The 20,826-nt window shown below is 16.7% G+C and overlaps 3 protein-coding genes across 3 annotated transcripts; all 3 read right to left on the bottom strand.

The window, feature by feature from the left end:
* Window positions 1–290: 290 nt before the first annotated feature.
* On the bottom strand, window positions 291–8,963 carry PGAL8A_00399000 (conserved Plasmodium protein, unknown function; the record flags this gene model as incomplete). The annotated part of the gene is made up of 1 exon (XM_028670346.1): window positions 291–8,963. The coding sequence occupies one exon, from the start codon at window positions 8,961–8,963 to the stop codon at window positions 291–293; it is 8,673 nt and encodes a 2,890-aa protein (XP_028527107.1).
* A 2,518-nt stretch (window positions 8,964–11,481) lies between these two features.
* Window positions 11,482–13,333, bottom strand: PGAL8A_00398900 (conserved Plasmodium protein, unknown function; the record flags this gene model as incomplete). Its single annotated transcript, XM_028670345.1, has 2 exons — window positions 11,482–11,720; window positions 12,163–13,333. 2 exons carry the CDS (start codon window positions 13,331–13,333, stop codon window positions 11,482–11,484), a joined length of 1,410 nt encoding a protein of 469 aa, XP_028527106.1.
* A 1,949-nt stretch (window positions 13,334–15,282) lies between these two features.
* KLP3 (kinesin-5, putative) lies at window positions 15,283–19,835 on the bottom strand (the record flags this gene model as incomplete). The annotated part of the gene is made up of 2 exons (XM_028670343.1): window positions 15,283–19,212; window positions 19,575–19,835. The coding sequence occupies 2 exons, from the start codon at window positions 19,833–19,835 to the stop codon at window positions 15,283–15,285; spliced, it is 4,191 nt and encodes a 1,396-aa protein (XP_028527105.1).
* Window positions 19,836–20,826: the final 991 nt, after the last annotated feature.

Raw genomic sequence — 20,826 nt, 5'->3', positions numbered from 1 at the left:
ATATTATTCATAATTCTAATTATTCTACAAAAATGCAATATTAATAAAGTAACAGAACAACATGTGATTATGATAAATCAAAGATAGCAATTTATATGTTGTTATGATATGGTAATAATTATAATTATATGAAAATTATAAGAAAAGTTATATATAGCTATTATAAAAAAAAAAAAAAAAAGTTAAAATATGAGGTATGAAAACTAAAAAAGTTAATAATCATTAAAAATACACAAATTTCATTTATATTATTATAATTATCTTTAATTTTTATTATAACTGTTATGTATTTATTCATCAAAATTCATTTCACTTAAATTTTCTTTGTCATTCATATTTTCTTGATTGTTCATGTTATTTTTTTCAATTGTGTTTTCTATATTTCCTTTTTCATTTTCAAAAAGTACTTCATTTTCTTCATTTGATGACACAATGCTAATAGCATCTGAATTTTCTTCATTTTTATTAAATGGTTTATTTTCTTTTTTCATTTTTTCATTTGAGGATGTAAAAAAATTAAAATTATTAGTAATATTATTTTTATTAGAATTGCTATACTTCGAAATATCATTATTCACATTTATATTATATTTATCTAAATTTATAGTATCATTACTATTTAAGTTAAAAATTTTTTTTGTATTCCCATCTAAATTAGATATTTTTTTATTACTATAAATTATATTCTCTTCTTCGTAATAATTTTCTTTTATCTCATATTCTTCATCTTCATTATCTTCACTATCTTTTTCTTCATCTAATTCTTTACTATGTTCTTCATTTTCATATTCTTCATTATCATATTCTTCATGTTCATAACATTCATCATCATTTTCACCTATTTCTTTTGTATTATCTTCTTCATAATCTTCTTCTTCAATATCTTCTTCAATTTCTCCTTCTTTCGAATTATCTTCCCCATATTCCTCCTCAATTTCTTCTTCATTGTCTTCTTCATTTTCATCTTTTTCAATTTCTATTTCTTTAATATTATCTTCTTCATAATCTTCTTCTTCTTCTTCTGTTCTTTCATTTACTTCTTCAACCTCTTCTTCATCTTCTTCCTCATCATCTGATATTTTTGAATAGTCATCTTTTTCACATTCTTCATCTGATGAAATAATATAACAACTTTTACTGCTCTCATTTTCATTATTTTCACTTTCACATACATCATAATTTTCCATTTTGTCTTGATTTTTCTTAACATTTTTGTTAATTCTATCTTCGTAATAATTGATATAATTATTACTTCGTTTTGTATTATTTAGAATTTCTTGTTCTTCATAAGTCACAACTTTTTTATTATAATTTAAGTTATTAAAATGATTCTTATAGGGATGATTTTTTTCTTCATTATGATTTTCATTAATTTCCTTATTTTTATTTTCATATTCATTTTCACTTTCTTCATTATCAATATAAATGTCATGAATTTTTTTTACTTTTTTTGAAGGGCTCATTATTGGTGAATAAATATCTACTTTTACCAGTTCTGAGTCTGAATAATATTTTCTTTTTTTTTCTATTTTGTTATTTTCTTCATAAACTTTTTTATATACATCATAATTATACTCAGACGCATGAGAACTATATGAATTAATGTTAGTATTACTATTATTTTGCATAAAGTCTATATAATTGAAATTTTCATATATATCATTTTTAATTTTTTTACTATTTTCTTCCTCTTTGTTTTGATTGTGTGAATTTTCTTCTGCATTGTTTTCACAATTTTCATTATCATTTGCATATTTTTCTTTGTTTTTATTTAAATTTTCTAAAATTATATTATTATTTTTTTCATTTTCTTTTATAATATGATTATAATTAGAATCTTTCATCTGTTTTTCATTGGAATATTCAACATTATAACTATTGTTTTTTTCAAGTACATCTGGAGTAACATTTTCATTTAAATATTTATTAATTTTCATATCATTATTTTCTTCTAGCAGTTCTTCATTTTTATAATCATCACTTTGTTTTACCGCATAATAATTCGACTTTTCACATAACTTGTTGTTATCTGCAATTATTATTTCGTTATTCTTCTCTATTAAATTATCAGTGTTATTAATAATATTTTTATCATTATCTACAATATTATTATCGCTAATTATTTTTAAATTATCTTCTTTGTTCATTACATTATCATCGTTATTCATTAAATTCATAGTACCATTTACTATATTGTCATTGATACTTGAATCTTTATCATTATTTTGTGATTTCTTTTGAGTTGATAAATCATCCCCCTGAAAATTCATTAGTATATTCTCTTCATATCTCTGCAAAGTTTCATTATTTGTTTTACATTCTAAATGGTTGGTGGTAAAACAATCTTTCAATTCTTCATTATTATCATCTATGTTATTTTCTAAATTATATTTTTCATCATAAAGTTCTTTATTTTCGTTAGTATTTTTTTCTTTTTTGTCATCTGTATTAATTTCTTCATTTAATGCATTATCTCCATTAGAATACTCTTTGTTTTCTATAATAAATATACTATCTTCTTTTAAGATGTTATTTTTTTTATTAGAAATATTATTTTCTTCATTTAAGATGTTATTTTTTTTGTTAGAAATATTATTTTCTTCATTTAAAATGTTATTTTTTTTATTAGAAATATTATTTTCTTCTTTATTTATTTTATCTTCATTTATAAAGACATTATCTTCTTCATTTAAGATGTTATTTTTTTTATTAGAAATATTATTTTCTTCATTTAAGATGTTATTTTTTTTGTTAGAAATATTATCTTCTTCATTTAAGATGTTATTTTTTTTGTTAGAAATATTATCTTCTTCATTTAAGATGTTATTTTTTTTGTTAGAAATATTATCTTCTTCATTTAAGATGTTATTTTTTTTATTAACATCATTTTTTTTATAAATTTCATAGGAATCTATTTGTTCATTCTCTTTATTTTCATTTTTACATATTTGGATATCATCCAGATTATTAAAATTATTTTGTTCTTTATCATGAATAAATTTGTCTTCATTTAATAGAGTTTGAATAAATTCATTTTCATTAGTTAAATATATTTTTTTTTTCTTACTATCACATTCTTCATTATTAGAAATTTTATTAACAGACTCATAATCTATGTTATATATATTACAATCCAAAGAAGAAATATTAATTTCTTCATTTACTTCAGTTTTATTAAATATATCGGGTTCTCCTTTTTCAATTTTTAAATTATAATTTTCAGCAAATAATTTAATATTTTGTAAACATTCTTCATTGAACTCATTATTAATGTTTAAATTTTTTTTTTTCAATTCTTCTACAACAGAATCATACATATAATAATTAAATGATTTTCTCAAATTACTTAACTGATTTAAAATAGATGCATCTATTTTCTTTTTTGAACTAATATTTTTAAATATCTCACATAATATAGTACTTTGTTCAATTAAATGAACTATAAAACTCTTATATTTATATATGTTTTTTAAATTTTTTTCATTAATATCTTCATTTTTTTTTAAGTTATCCTTTAAATTTTTTATAAAACTTTCATTATTTTGAATATTGTTTTTTAATTTTAGTATCTCTTCTAAATTATTTACTTTGATTAATTCATTTTTATTATTTTCATCTTTTAAATTATCAATAAATTTATTTAGGCTTTCTATACTTTGTTCTAAACAACTAACCTGATTTTTTAAATTTTGAATTTCTTTTAAATTTCTATTTATAATATATAAATAACAAGAGCTTAATTTAAATAGTTTTAATATATTACATTTAATGATTATAATATTATCACTATCTTTATTTAAAGATAAACGTTTTAATTTACTAACTTCTTCCTTCATGTTTATTTCACTACTTTCATCAATTGGTACATTTTTTTGCACACCTAAAATGTTATCAGAAGAATAATCCTTAGAATTTTCAGAAAATGTAAATGTATTTGTTTTACACCAATAATAATTCATTAAATCATCTAGTCTGTTATTATATTTATTTTTTAATTGTTCAATTATCTCATCTTTTTCTTTTATGTGATTATTCATATTTACTTTATGTTTTTCCATTATCATAATTGATTCATTTAATTTGTTACAACTTCTCGATAATTTTAATATTTCATCATTCAATTTATTTATTTCATCATTTTTCTGTTTTATTTCTTCTTTAAATTTATCTAAAAGTTCATTTTTATTTTCAAGTTCTGCAGTTAAATCAATATTTTCATTGATATATTTGTATATCTCTAATGAAATATGTTCATTATTTCTATTTTCCATATGATTATTATTATGGTTATTTTCATTAGTTAAATTTATTTTACTTTTCATATCTGCATTTTCATTAGTTAATTTTTTTAATTGAAAATTTAAATTAATTATTTCTTTATCTTTTTCATTTAATTTATTTAAATATTCTGAAAGTTGTTCTTGTAATTTTTCTCTTTCAATTATGTTTAAGTCGTTATTTTTGGTAGAATTAAAAAATTGATTATCTCTTTTCATTTCTTCAATTTGTTTCTCATATTCTTCTTTATTTAATAATAATATTCTATTTTCTTCAGTGAGTATATCTAAATTAGTTTTCAATTTATTAAAGTTAATTAAATGATTTTTAGTGTTATCTTCCAATTGCTCTACAATTTTATTTTTTTCATTTTGATTTTTTAATAATTTAGATTCTAACATTTCTATTTTCATTATATATTTTTCTTCATTTAAATTAGCTTTTTCGAATTCATTAAATAATTTTTGCAATTCTAACCTAGAGCTTTCTAAATTAGCTTTTAGGCTATTGATAAATTCATCATTTTTACCAATCATGTTTTTATCCGTTATATTAGATTGCAATTCTATAATATATTTTTGTTGTTGTATAAACTTTTCTTTTTCTATTTTTAACTTTTCTTTTAATTCTATATTCTCACATTTTATTTTTTCATTTAAAGTTGCATTTTCTTGTAACTCTGATTCTAAATCTTTATTTATATGAACTAGCTGATCTAATCTATTTTTTAATAAATCATTATCACTAAAATTAATTTGTTTTTGAAACATTTCATTTAAATATGCATTATCCTTTTTTACATTACTTAATTTTTCATTTATTAATCTCATTTCTTCCTTGTGTTTACTAATTAGAATGTCAAGTTCATTGGATAATTTTTTGTTTTTATCTAATTCTGTATTATGTTTTTCTAATATATCATTTAATTCTTTCTGAAGATTTGTTTTATCATTTTTTAATAAACTTATATATTCTTCTTCTTTTTTTCTTAATGAAGTTTCATCATTTTTTACTTTTTCAAAATTTTTAATTTTATTTAACAATGTTTCTTTATCATATTTCAAAACTTTTATTTCATAAGTTTTTTCTTTTAAATTATCATTTAATTTTTCTATTTCCTTATTTAAAGCCGATTTAATTTCATTTAAATCTTTTTCATATTTATCTTTTTCTGTTGTCAATAAGTTATTTATATATTTTAATTTTTCTTCGTTAGATTGATTTATTAACAAAAATTCTTTATGTTTTTCAAGTTGCTCATTGCAAATCTTTTTTAATCTACTTATCTCTTCTTTACTATCTACACTAAAACATTTCCATGTATCAATAGAAGTTATCAATATTTCTTTTTCTCCTCTTAATTTATAATTTTCTCTTTCTAAATCAGCTATAGTTTCTTGTAATTTTCTTTCCCTCAAATCAAATTCTAAATCCTTTTCTGAATCATCTTCATTCAATGTATAACTGTTATTTGAATAAGGATTAAAACATTTAGAAATATTTTTCACATCCTTCATGGAAAAAGAACAGCTATTTCTGAATACATTGATTTGTTTAATTCTTTCATTTAATTCACCTTTTATTAAGTTGTTTTTATTTTCCAGTTCTTTTATTTTTAATAATAAATTATTGTTTTCAATTTTTAAATTATTTATATTAAAAATATTTTTTTTATTATTTTCTTTTTCTTCTGACCACATAGTATTCAAATTATTTAGGCGTATATCGTAATCATATTTCAATTTTTCATTATTATTTAATATAGATTCTAATTTTTCTTTTAAGTAATTATTGCTTTCTTTTGTTTCTTGTAATAATGATTGTAAATAATCCTTTTCCTTTTCGTAATTTTTTATAATTTCACTATTTTGTTCATTTAACTTAATGTTTCTTTGTTCTTTTTGAGATATTTCTTCTTCTAAATTACATTTTTCTTTCTTTAGATTCTCAAATTCTTCAATGATGAAAATGTATTTATTTTTATATTGATGGAACTCATTTTGTAAAAGTATATATTTTTCATTAAAATTATTAATTTTTTCTTCATTTTTTACAATAATTTTTTCTAAATTTTCTTTTTCCTTTTTTATTAACTCAACTTCATATTCTAACTTTTTCTGAGTTTTATATAATTCTATTTCACTTTTATTTAATTCTGTTATTTTCTTATTACTATCGATAATCATATTTTCATAAGTTTTAGATAATCTTAGTATTTTATTAAATCTTCTTAATAATAAATCAAATGATAACTCAACATTACTGAAATTTAAATTGAATAAATTAAAATACCTCTCGTAAATAGTTTTATATTCATTCTCAATATTATACAAATTAAAACTTATAATTGTATTAAATATATTATTTATGTTAACAAAATGATCATGGTAAAATTGCTTATATTTATCTAATATGTTTTTATCTTCTATATAATGAAAAAGATCTTCATCATTGTAATTCTTTTTATTTCTTTCTAGTTCTTTAATTATTATTTCTGTTTTGTTTTCTTCATTACCATTTAATTTTTCTAAAATGTAAGTAAATTCTTTTTCGAGTAAAACTTCTACTTTGAATAAATTATTATATGCAGATATTCTATTAAATATATCTATTGTTATCATATAATCATCTATAAAATTTAACAAATCACTTTTTTTAAAATAATCTATCTGTTTTAATTCCATATTCAAGATAGCCTTTCCTAAGTTCTCAAGTATACAACGAAAAGGATTTAAATTATTAATTGAATGAGGTATATTATCATTTATGTTTTCATTATTGTTTTTTTGTAAATTTGATTGTTTACTAATATTTGATGGTGTTCTTCCGTTAAATTCTTCCATTTTACTATTTTTTATATCATAAATATGATCTTTAATAATATTTTCTATTATTTTTTCTAATGATAATTTTTTATTATTATTATTATTATTATTATTGTCTACATGAACTATAGAAGAAATGTTAGGTAGAGAAGAAATCACTTTAATTAAAGTTTCCTTTTCTAATTTTAACTTAAAAATATTTTCTTTAAATTTATGTATAATTATATCTTTTTCTTCTAATTTTTTTTCTATACATTTAACATATTCAATTTTTTCTTGCAGTATATTTTCAATATAATTTTTTTCGTTATACAAGTATTCATGATCACCAAAGTAATGTTTTTTATAAATATTCAATTCATCACTTAGTAATGAGTTTTTAACTTTTGCACAACACTTTTCAAAATTTTCGTTTGATCTTGTTAAAGTTATAATTTTTATTTGTGCTTCATTTAACAGATAATTTAAACTTTTGTATTTTGATTTTTTAATTTTAATATAATCTTCATCATCATTATTATCATATAAAGATTCATTATAATCTTCTTGTGTTTCACTATGAGCTACTTCATATATATATAGCACTGAGAAATGATCAATATCTTCAAATATATTTTTTTCTATATTATAACTATCGCAAATAGCTTTTATTTCATTATTTTTTCTAAGTACAATTATTTTGCTATTATTCTGATGTAAAAATTCATGCATAACAGAAAACATAGAATTATTTTTTTCTATAATTTCTCTAAAATTTTTTTCAAATGTTTTTATTGCATTTTTTAAATTATCAATTTTGATATTTAATTCTTCATTTTTTTTTATAAAATTTTCATTTTTCATTTTTAAATTATCTCTTTCTTTTTCTACAACTAATAATTTTTTTACATTTTCTTCTGATTTTAGTAATGATTTTGATAAAACATCTTTAACTTTATTTAAATTTTCAACAGAATTTTTTTTCACTAATTCTCCATTTTCTATAATTTCTTGGAATTTTGATATTTCTTCTTTTTTTTCTTTTTCTAGCTTATATATTTTTTTTTCATTAAGTAAATGTTTTTCTAATAAATTACGATGTTCACTTAATAATTGATCATTTTTGCATTTTAATTTATCATTTTCATTCTTTAGTTTTTCTATTTCATTATTCTTATCTATTTCTAATTTACATTTCTCATTTTTTAAATTAGTAATTTCTTTATTAAGTTGCGCATTTTTTTCCATAAGAATATTATGTTTATCTTCTAATCTTAATAACTTATATTTTATATCATTATATTCATTTTTATAAAATGAAAAACTACCTAAATTCATATTCTTCTCATTATTTATTTTTTCTTTTTCTTTCTTCAAATTAAAATATTCCCTTTCCATTTCATTATGTTTTAATTGAAGTTTTTTTATCTGATCATTTTTTTCGCTACACTCTTCTTTAGTTCTAATTAGAGTATCCATAACTAAATTATAATCTTTTATCTTTAATTCTAAATTTTTTCTTAACATTGATATTAATACATCTTTATTAGTGTGTTTCTCATCATCAAATAAATTATTTTCTTCAGAAGTTTTAATTTCATTTATGCACAAAGTTTCTATCATGAAATTATTTAAAATATTATCATTTTCATTACTATTTTTCTTATTAGAATCATCACTTAAAGAAATAAAATTGTGGTATTTGTTTTCTTTTATATTATTATTTTCAATATTTTGTATAGTTTGCTTTGATGTGTTATCATTTTTTTGATTACACATGAGACTATTATTATCACTAAAGTTGTTGTTTTCATTTAGTTTTATATTTTCAAAAACCTTTTTCTTACCAAATATATCATTTTTTTTAGAATTAGAATTCATTTTAAAAAAATGAAAAAAAATAAAATATTATTAAATGAAATATTCATACAAAAAAATATACCTTTAAAAATTAAAGCTTAGATTTTTATATATTAATTCCATTATTCCCATTTAAAATAAAAGATATTCTTTGTGAAAAAAAAAAAAAAAAAAAAAATTATATATTAATTTTTATATTTTATAATAATATAATTATTTTGTTCACTTAAATGTAACCACTTAAATTAAAAAAGAAATTTTTTTTTTTTTTTTTTTAATTTCTACTGTTTTTTTAATTTATTAAAAACGGTTAATTAAAAAAAAAAAAAAAAAAAAAAATAGAAGCACAAACAAAAGTATAATATATTTAAAAAAATTATTTTATTTACATATAATTTATATAAATATAAAATATATATAACTTCTTTTAAAATTACATTTTAACAGTTTTTAAATTATTTATATTTGAAATTTTCTTTTTAATTTTTTTTTTTTTTTTTTTTTTTTTTTACATGTGATTAAAAATATTTTGATTTTTTATTTATTTGTTTTTATCGAAACAAAATTTTTTAAAGAATTTTTTTTTTTTTTTTTTTTAAATTTTAAATATGTTAAAAGAAAAAAGATTTTATTACTGCAAATAAAATTTTAGTGAAAAAAAAAAAAAATATTATATATATATATATGAATATATGTGAAGGCAAAATTTTATGGATAATAATAATAGTATAAATAATTTAAAAAAAAAGAAAATAAGAATTATAAATATATATTTATATATATATATATATATTTAATAATGTGCATTTGTATATAAGGTAAACAAATAAAACAATTTTCCTATAATTTTTTTTTTTCCTTTTACAATTATTATATTTTAAATAACATTTAATTTTTGCTTAATTCTATAAGGTTTTTTAACTTTTTTTTTTTTTTTTTTGCATTTTTAATATATTTAAAAATTAATATTGTATTCTAAATTTTTCTTATATTACTTTAAAAATTGTAAGAAGGCTAAGAAAAAAATATAGTTCTTACTTTTATTTTATGCATGTTAAAAATATTTATATTTGAAACAATTTTACTGTTTTTTCAAAAACTTTTGAACTTTTGTAACATAATTTTAAGTAAATTTTTAAAAAAAAAAATTTTTATATATTTAACTGAAAAATATGAGTTTCTATAATTTTTTTTTCTTTTTAATCCATATTTAATAAAAAGTGGCATTTTTGTAAATTTAATGTTTTTTTTATTCTTCAATTAAGTCCTTGAGATTTTTTTTCTTTTTTTTAGTTTATCCTTTCATTAGCTATATTATAAATTTTAGAAAAAAAATCTAATAATTAAATATTTATATTTTATACTTCTCATAAGACAATAAGTTTAAATGAATTTAAAAAATGTATTATAATAAATTTTAAAAAAAATGTATTATAATAAATTTAAAAAAAAATGAATTATTAGAAAGGAAAGGTTGCAATGTAATATGTTGTGAATGTTGTTGGACGGTTATTTATTTTTACTTTAATTTTTTTTTTTTTTTTTAATTTTGTTTAATATAAATAAGTACAAAATTATGTACCTAAGATATATATATATATATATATATATTAATCATTATATAAAAATGAAAAATATTTAAAATTTTTATTAAAAAAAAAAATAATATAATTGTAAATCACTCACAACGTTATTATGTTAGAATAACAAATATATAAAATAAAATTTATCTTTGAATATAACCACAGAAAAAAAAAAATATGTGATTATATAAAAATCATAAATAAAAAAGTATAAAAATAATTTCTTTTATTCTATAGAGAAATATGTGATAAATATTTTCTAACAAATGTGTAGGTATTTCATATTTATTCGTATATATATATATATATTAATATATCAATTTTATTTTTTATTTTTTTAGCTTACTAAAATTATTAACATTTTGCATTTTTGTCTAATTAAGATTCATAATATAGAATAAATTATATTTATCTTATCAACCATTAAATATGGATATAAGTTTTTTTAAAATAAAATGTCTTCATTTTTGTTTTTATTTTCTTTTTATATAAAAAATCAATAAAATTAATGATATAGTTAAATTAAATAAATATTCTTAAAAATGTTATCATTAAAAATATATATATATTTCAATTATTTAAATCAATGTTTAAACGTGAAAAAAAAGAGATAAAAGAAAACTAATTATACTATAAAAAAAAAAAAAAAAAAATGTAAACAAATAAGACACAACAAAAGAAAAAAGGAAATATATTTTTTTAAACAAAGTTGCATACAAAAAAAAAAAAAAAAAAAAAAAAAAAAANNNNAAAAAAAAAAAAAAAAAAAAAAAAAAAAAAAAAAAAAAAAAAAAAAAAAAAAAAAGCATAAATATAATTCTTATACAAAAACAGAAGATAACAAAAGTTTGAAATATTTAAAAATTTAAAACATATATATGTATCCACATGCATAATACTTATTTGCATTTACAAATTTATATTGAAAAAGAATATCTTTCATTTTAAATTTTCTTCTATATATTATATGAACTGAAAATAAAAGGATCAAATAGATAATTTCTGACATCGAAATTTTCATCCATTGAATAGGAGGAATTCTGCCTCTGAAAAAATACTGAAGCTAAATAATTAACACAATATGTTTCATAAATTTGTATATTATTTATAATTAATATTTCTGAAAAAATATCACAATTTTTAAATTTATTCATAATTTTATGAATACGTTTTTGCCTTATATCTTGAATTAATCCTAATATATAAAAAAAGAAAGATAAAAATAAAGTAAATTTAAAATTTTTTTTATAGAGTAATATTATATCTTTTACAAATTAATATATATATATATATAAATATATATGGATTAGTTTAATGATAATTATTTTTTTTTATTTTTTAAATATTATTCAAAATCATAAAGATATGCATAAAAAAAAAGACAAATTTTTACTATCTAATGCATATGTATATGTAAAAATATATAATAATTTGAATAATGAAAAATAAATAAGAACATATATAATTATGAATAAATAAAGATAATAAAATAAATAAATATATTCATACATTCATGTGTATATATATATATATGCTTATAAAAATATTTAAGATATAAGTTATGAATATAAAAATATAAAAGAAATATTTATTAAAGGAAAAATTAATTTTTTTTTTTTTTTTTTTTTTTTTATTACCTGCAACTTTTAAAATGTATTTATAAGGAGTTTTTTGACCAATAGTTTCAATAGGAGTAGAATTTTTAAAAGCATTATTTTCTAAAAACATAGAAGATATTTCAAAAAAAAAAGGGCTTGGCAAATCAGTAAGTTCATTCATATCTTCAAATTCTTTTTTATAAATATTTTTTAAGTTATCAATATAAAACCAAAATGGAAATTCAACAGTAGCTAACCCTTCTTCACTTAATTCTTTTGCTATATATAAGGGATACCATTGTCTTTGACCTGATTTCATTTTTTGAAAATCAAATCCTTCAACTTCTGTCAAATCAAAATATGGGATATCTGCTAAAGCTTTAACGACAATTAATTCGTCTAATGCTTTTTGCCATATAATATGATTAATAGATTCTTCAAATAAATAATATATAGATATCTTATTTAATTCTAAAAAATGAGGATTAAATTTCATAGGAAGATATTCTATATATTCATTAGATGTAACCAAATTTTTATTTATAAATGATGGTGAAGAAATAGCTTGATCGTTTATATGTAATGTTTGATTAATTGTTTCAATATTATCCTGTTGAAGCTCACTATCTTGTAGATATGTGTATATATTAATTAGATTATCATAAACATAATTTTTTTTAAACTGTTTTCCTCGTACAAATATAATATTGCTTTTAAAGCAATCATAAGCATTTGACAATTGAGGAAGTTTATTTTTTATATTTTTAAAACTATTATACAAAGTAGCTATTTTTTCATAAACACTTGATAATATTTTTTTAGTAGAATAATTTTCTTCTGAATTCAGTTCATTAATAGCTGAATCAAGTTTATCTAAAATAGTTTCAAGTAGTATTAGATGCTCATTATTAATTGTAACATTTTTATTTCCAATTAAATATTGATCTCTTATATAAAAAATATTATAAACTCCTTCACACAATTCAATATTTTTTATTGGAAGCTTTGGAAAATCTACTAACACAATATTTGATTCGTGATTATTAATTTCTACTTGAGTATTATCTTGTTTTACATTGTTATTAACATATGCTCTTCTTCTACATTTATCATTCATTAATATATTTCTCTTACTTTTTTTATTTGATGTTTTACATAATTTTGTTTTTTTATTTCTTTTTCTTCTAAAAATTGAAAAAACATCTGACATTTTTATTGAAAAAAAAAAAAAAAAAATTTTTTTTTTTTTTTTTCTCCTTTAATTTTTATTAATTTTTCTTTTTATTTTTTTTTCTCATTTATCAAAGCATATTTCAAAATTTTTTTTTGTGTTATAATCTTTTTCATTAAATATTCATATTCATTCTTTTGTTGTGTATCTATGAGTATTTTCAAATGAAGAAAAAAAATTAAAAAAAAATAGAATAAAAAAAGATATATCTAAAAAGAAAACTCTTTTATGTTTCTCATATATTGAAATTATCATATAGTAAACATTATGAATAAAAATCATGATTATAATCTTTTTTTTTTTTTTTATATATATATATATATATAATTTTTTAATTTTTTCTCTTTTTTTCTTTATTTTTGCATTTTCCCTTTTTTTTTTTTATTTTTACATTTTTCAATTTTTTTCATTTTATTATATATTTTTCACTGTTTTAATATATATTTTTTATATTTTTTTTTTCTAATATTTGCACAAGATACAAAAAAAAAATTGATCCCTGTTAAAACAAATCAGCATAGAAAAAAGTTCAGTTTTAATTTTTTAAAATTTATCATTTTTCTTATAATGTAATTTTAATTACTTTTAATAATATGAAATTTATATTTTATAGTTTATTTTGTTTTCATATTTATTTTAAAAAATAAAATACACCTAATTAATGGGAAAGAAAAAGAAAAAGAAAAAGAAACAAAAAGAAAAAAAGAAAAAAAGAAAAAATTATAAATATTATTTTAAACTACTATATATTTATTATCCATAGTATTTTTTTTTTTTTTTTTTTTTCTAATATTTTTATATAATAAAAGTGTACAATAAAAATTTTATATAAATTAATAATTATTAAAATTATTAGACATAGATATATAATTCCACATAAAGATTTTTTTTTTTTAGTTTATTATTTTTATAAAGAAAAATCAGTAAGGTAAATCATGTCTATAAATAATTATATTTATTTGATTTTATTTTTTCTTAAAAAAACAAGATAGAATTGAAGAAAAAATAAAATAATATTTTTAAAGCATGTAACTATTTTTAATAATATTATTCTAAAAACGATTTTATTTAAAATTTAGTTAAAAACAATTAATAAATCTTATTAATTAAAAATATGTTTAAATCTTGATTTGAAACAAATCAATCAATAAACTTAACATTATTTAAATGTGTAAAATAAAAATATTAATTTATATAAAAAATTTCTTATTCTTAATATACCATATTTTTAAAAAAAAAAAATATTAAAAATTTATTTAAATATTATTAAGAAATCAAAATTAAAAAAAATTAATAAATATATATATATATATATTTATATAATATAAATTATAAGTTTTTATTTTAAAAATACTTTAAAAACTAAAAAAATAATAAAAAAAAAAAAAAGTTTGTTTGTTTTAAAAGGATTAGGAACCATAATATATAAATAATAAAACAAAATTTGCATACATATATATATATATATATATATATATATGTAATGATAGTCTAAATATGATATATTAGACTTTTAAAAACTAAAAAGTAGAGAGATACTGTGAATGTTATATAAAAACTCATATATATTATCTAAAATTCCAAAAAAAAAAAAAAAAAAAGAAAAAAAAAAAGTAAAAAAAATATATATGATTTATTAAAAAAGCAATATATATAATTTTAAAAATAATAAATAATAATAATAATAAAATTTAAAAGATATTTATTCAAAAAAAAAAAAAAAAAAAAAAGGGAAAATTTTAACTTAAATTTCATATTATATATATAATGATTATTGATAATCACATTTTATGTAAAATAATTAATTTTAAATATATATTATAATAATTTTTTTTTTTTAATATTTTCATTTTTTAATATTTTTCATTTATTTTTATTAAAAATTTTTTTTTTTTTTTTTTTACCAAAAGTATGGTTAAAATTACACATTAATTTTTTGATCTTCTTGGTAGTTTAAATTTTCTATTTTTATAATTATCTTCTTTTAATCTTTTTAATGTGGGAGAATTTTTTTTCGTGTTACTATTTTCAATAACTTTTATTTTAGTTGTAGGATATTTAATGTCACTTGTATTAATAGAATTTACACTTGTATTAATAGAATTTACATTTGTATTAATAGAATTTACACTTGTATTAATAAGATTTACATTTGTATTAATAGAATTTACATTCGTATTAATAAGATTTACATTTGTATTAATATTTTCGTTATAACTTGTATTTTTATCTTCTTTTAAGTATTGATAATTAGTATTTTCATTTTCAGTTTCTATTTTATTTAAATCATTATAATTTTTTATTTTTTCATTTTCGAAATTATAATCATTATTTATTGATATATGCATGTTAGTTTTTTGGTTATTTGTGTATTCATTAAAAGAATTATTACAATTGTTATTATATAAATTGGTAGAACTATTTACGTTAAATATATATTCACCACTTAAATTTTTACTTTTTGGAAATTCATTAGCCTTAATAATAAAATTTAAATTTTCATTGATTTTTTCAAATAAACATTTAAAATCGATATTTCTACTAAATGAAATATCTTCTATTTCTTTTAGCAAATTTTTTTTTATTTCTAAATATTTATTATCATTATATACATAATCACTATAATGAAAATCATTTTTTTCTCCATCATTATTTAAATTGATAAAATCTGAATTAATAGAACTTCGTATTTTTTTAATTTCTTCATTTATGTTTTTCATTTCTTCCTTATTTTCTATTTCATCATTTGAAATGATATTAACATCTTGAAAATAATCTTTTTTTAGATTTTCAATTAAATCATTTATATGTATGTTACACTTTTCTATATTTTCTATAAATAAGTTGTTGTATATTTTTATATTTTCATTTGATTTTAAGGCGTGAATATTTGCTTGTTCTTCTTCTAAAACTTCATTTTTCTCTTGTAGAATTTTTTTTGATATAATTTCATAAAGTTGCTCTTTTTCTTTTATATTAGTATTTGTATGATGATCAAATTGTTCTGCTATCTTATCAATAGCTTTATTATTTTTATCTACTAAATTATTGTAAATATTAAAAATATTTTTAATATTATTTTTGATTTGACCTTCTTCATCAATAAATTTTTTGTTTAAATCTATTAAAATATCATCTAAAATTGAATAATATTTTTCAACTTTTTCATAAAATTCGTCATTTAAATTGTGATACTCTTTATGAAAATTTATAGTTTTTTCGTTATAATCACATAAAAAAGTTTTTAATGTTTTCAATGAACTCATAAAAAAATCTTTATAATCTCTTTTAGCTTCCTTGTTTAGTTCATTATTCAATGATTCTAAATTAGTGTTAATTTTTTTGTTAATATTATCAACATTTTTTGATATCACAATTTTTATTTCTTCCAAAACCTTATCTTGGAATAATTGTATTTCTTCATTTATTTTTGTCTTATAATTATTTATAATTTTGCATTTTTTATTACTTAGATTTTCTTCAAGTGTTTTATAACCGTTATCAAAATTTTCAATGAGATATTCAATATTTTCTTTTTCTGTATTCAAAAGGTTAGTTTTTTCATCTATATTCTTCTTAAAATAAAAATTGAAAGATTTAAGAAAAATATGAAATAAATTACTTATATTTTTAATACATTCAATTAAAGATTCTGTATTTATTTCATCTATTGAAAAATAATTGTCAATTTTTTCTAATATATCAATACCTTCATTATTTAATGTTAATTCTTTTAAAATAATTAAATTATTTTTTGTAAGAGATGATTTTAATTTTAAATTATCACATTCATTTGATAAAACTTCATTTGATAAAACTTCATTTGATTTATAATCAACAATTTCATTATCATTTTTTATACCATTTAATGAAATTTCAATATTTTTTTCATTTTTTAAAGTTTTTAGATCATTATTCTCATATTCGTTAGACTCTTTTTTATCTATACTAGATATATTTTCGTTTCTTTTTAAAATTGTATTTTCTATTTTTTCTGAAAAATAATCACCAAAAAGAAATTCTGATGTTATTTCTTTATTTTTAAAATTATGTAAAGATAACAAATGATTATTTGTAAATAATTTAATTTTGCATGTTAATATATTTTTTTTAATTTTTTCAATTATAAATATATAATTTTGATCATATTTTTGAATGATATCTAAATGATCTAAAACAAAATTAATAAGATCTTTTTTCTTAAAATATAAATCACTGTTTAATTTATGAAATCCCTTAATTGATTTAATCAATAATTGTTTATTTTCTAAAATATGTTTTTTTGTGTCTACTAATATTTGAATAACATTTTTACAAATTTCATTTATGGATGAATTATCATGTTGGATATTTTTTTTTAAATTAACGAAATTTTCATTTATAAAAGAAGATATTTTTTTTTGCGATTCTCTATAATGTTTTATGTTATTATAATACTTTTCTTCCATAATATGAAGTTCATTGATTAAAAATTGTGTGATGTATTTTTCTTCAACCATTTTGTTTATCAAAATTTCATGTAATGATTGAATATTTTTATATTTAGAGAGAACATCTTTCATTAAATTTATAATTTGGTTTTGCATATCATCAGTATAATCCATTTTGCTTAATAATGTTTTAATTTTTTTACTTTTTTCAAAAAGAATTTTTTCTTTTTGTAAAATTATTTCTTTATTTTTTTTAAGAGAATTTTGAATATTATTATATTCTTCATTATCTAAATATACACCTCTTTTTTCTCTACTTAAGTTTAAAGCATTTCTTAATTTTTCAATTTCGTTATTTAAATCTTTTATTTTCAACTGTTTAGTAGTTTTTACATTAATTTCTGGTTTATTTTTAATATTTTTAGCTCTAAAAACATAATCAAGAGTACTTAACGTTTCATCAATACATAAAGAAGAAGGAGAAATCGTTGCTACTATGAATGTTTTCGTTTTTCCTCCTAATGAATCTTGTAATAATCTAGTTAATTTTGAATCTCTATATGGAATATATGATGAATTTTCAATTAAAGCATTAATTACTCTACCTAAAGTTAATAAAGATTGGTTAATATTACAACTTTCTTGTTGTCTTATTTTTAAATTACCAAATGAACTTTTTAATGCATTTTCACTTCCAGCTAAATCAACCAAATTTAATTTACCTATTTTTGTTATACTTTCTCCATCACTATTTAAATCTTTCATGATTAAAGTTATTGTAAATATTGAATGACTTCTACTAGATTTTTTATTATAAGATGTTTCAGCTGTCCTTCTTTTTTTAATAGCAGAACATATTATATAATATATTTCTTCAAAAGAATTTATAGTTCTTTCTTCCAGTTTATCTACATTTAATCCTTTATTTTTATTAGTTGTATCTTCATAAATTTTTAATTTATTTGTTTCACTTGTAGAACTTAATAAATCACACAATTCTTCATTATAAATTTCTAAATAACTTACTTTTATGTTAAAATCATATACATTTTTCTCTATATTATATATATCAATACTATTCGAATCTTTATTTTCTGATTTATTTACTTCCATAAATGTTTCCTCTCTATTCATAATTTCTATATTCTTTATATTATTATTTTTTTCTTCAAATTTTTTACTTTTTTCTTCTTTTCGTTTACTTAATATTTCAAATATTCTTTTAGTAACTCTAAAAATAATACCAGTATCATCATTTTCACATAATTCATAATAGCAATTTATATCACTATTTATACTATCATTTAAATCTAATTTTTTATTATCAGAATTTTTCAAAAGTTCTAATATTTTTCCTTCCATTGTATATGTTTTTCCTGTGCCTGTTTGCCCATAGCAAAATAATGTACAATTAAATCCTTCCAAAACCTAAAAAAAAAAAAAAAAAATAAAAAATAAAATAAAAAAATATAATAATATTAATAAAAAGAAGAATATATAAAACTAAATATAAGAAATATATATATTAAAATAAATAAGTAAAATTTAATAGACGTAATTAAATATATTAAACTAAAAAAAAATACTAGTAATATAATATTTAATATATATAAAAATTCTATGCGAAATACTTCAAATAAAAATTAACGTCATTTATTAAAAACTCTTTTTTATAAAGATTCTTATCAAATATTTTTAATAATTTTTTTCTAATTTAAGTATACTTATATAATTATTATTTTAATATTATTATTTTTTTTTTTTTCTTTTTTTTTTTATTTTTACATTACTTCATCAACTATTTGAAAAATATAATTGTTAAATAACATTTTCTGGTCTACATTCTTATCACAAGCATAATCAAAACTATATTTTTTTTCATAAATTTCATTATTTCTATTAACTGTTACTATAACTTCATTATTATTTATTTTAACTACTTCTTCATTATTTATATCATTTTTTTCTTTTTCATTTAAAGGTCTGCATCTCACTATAACTTTTATATTAACACAACTTGCCTTTTCATTATTATAAGAACTTCTTAGCATTTTTTTTTTTTTTTTTTTTGTCAATTGTTTTTTTAAAAAGTAAACTCAAAAAATATATATTTTTTATTTTAATTCTTTAAAAAAGTAATTTTAACACTATAAAAGAAATCATTATTCTGAAAAAATAATATATACATATATATAAATATAAGATGATAAAATTAAACATTTTTGCTTTTTTGAAAAAATGCATATATAATTAAATAATTTTTTACAAAAAAAAATAAAACAAATAAAAATATACATACAATGATCAATAATAAAAAAAAAAAAAAAAATAAAAATAAAATATATGAATAAATAGTAAAATAACAAAATAAAAATGTAATAAATATACAAATTAAGAAATTTTACAAAAATATCTAAAAAAAAAAAAAAAAAAAGAAAATATAAGTTATATTTTTTAATACTAATAAAAAAAAGTTCCATAAAAAAAAAAAAAAAAACTTATGTGCTTTTTACTAAAGTGCTAAAATAAATAAAATTAGAAAGTTCATTATTTTAACTAAAGTTAAATTTTTAAAAGGATATTTTAATAAACAAAATAAAAATGTCTAATTTAAAAAATTTTAAAATATGATACTAAAAAAAAAAAAACTATATATAAATAAAAGAAAATAATGTCTAAAATATATTTAAATGTTATTAAAATACTTTTTAGAGAAAAAAAAATATTCAAAAAAAAATTAACACAAAAAAAAAAAAAAAAAAAAAGAAAAAAAGGAGATATTGCATTCTTTATAAAAATAAAAAAATTACAATTTTTTTAAAAATATTGGTCTTAAATTTAAAAAAAATAAAAATATGATAAAAAATATTTATAAATTTTATTTATAAAAATATTATTCCTTCAGTATAATAATATAAAATTGTTAAATATATTTTTTTTTTTTCTTTTATTTCTTAAAAATATTTCTGTCTATTTATATGTATCTATTTCATAAATTTTTTCTCTCTCTCTTTTTTTTTTTTTTTTTTTTTTTTTTTTTTA

Source organism: Plasmodium gallinaceum (assembly GCF_900005855.1).
Source record: "Plasmodium gallinaceum strain 8A genome assembly, contig: PGAL8A_v1_108, whole genome shotgun sequence".
NCBI lineage: Eukaryota > Apicomplexa > Aconoidasida > Haemosporida > Plasmodiidae > Plasmodium > Plasmodium gallinaceum.
The sequence above is the reverse complement of the archived record's forward strand: the minus strand, read 5'-3'. Positions and strand labels throughout refer to the sequence as shown.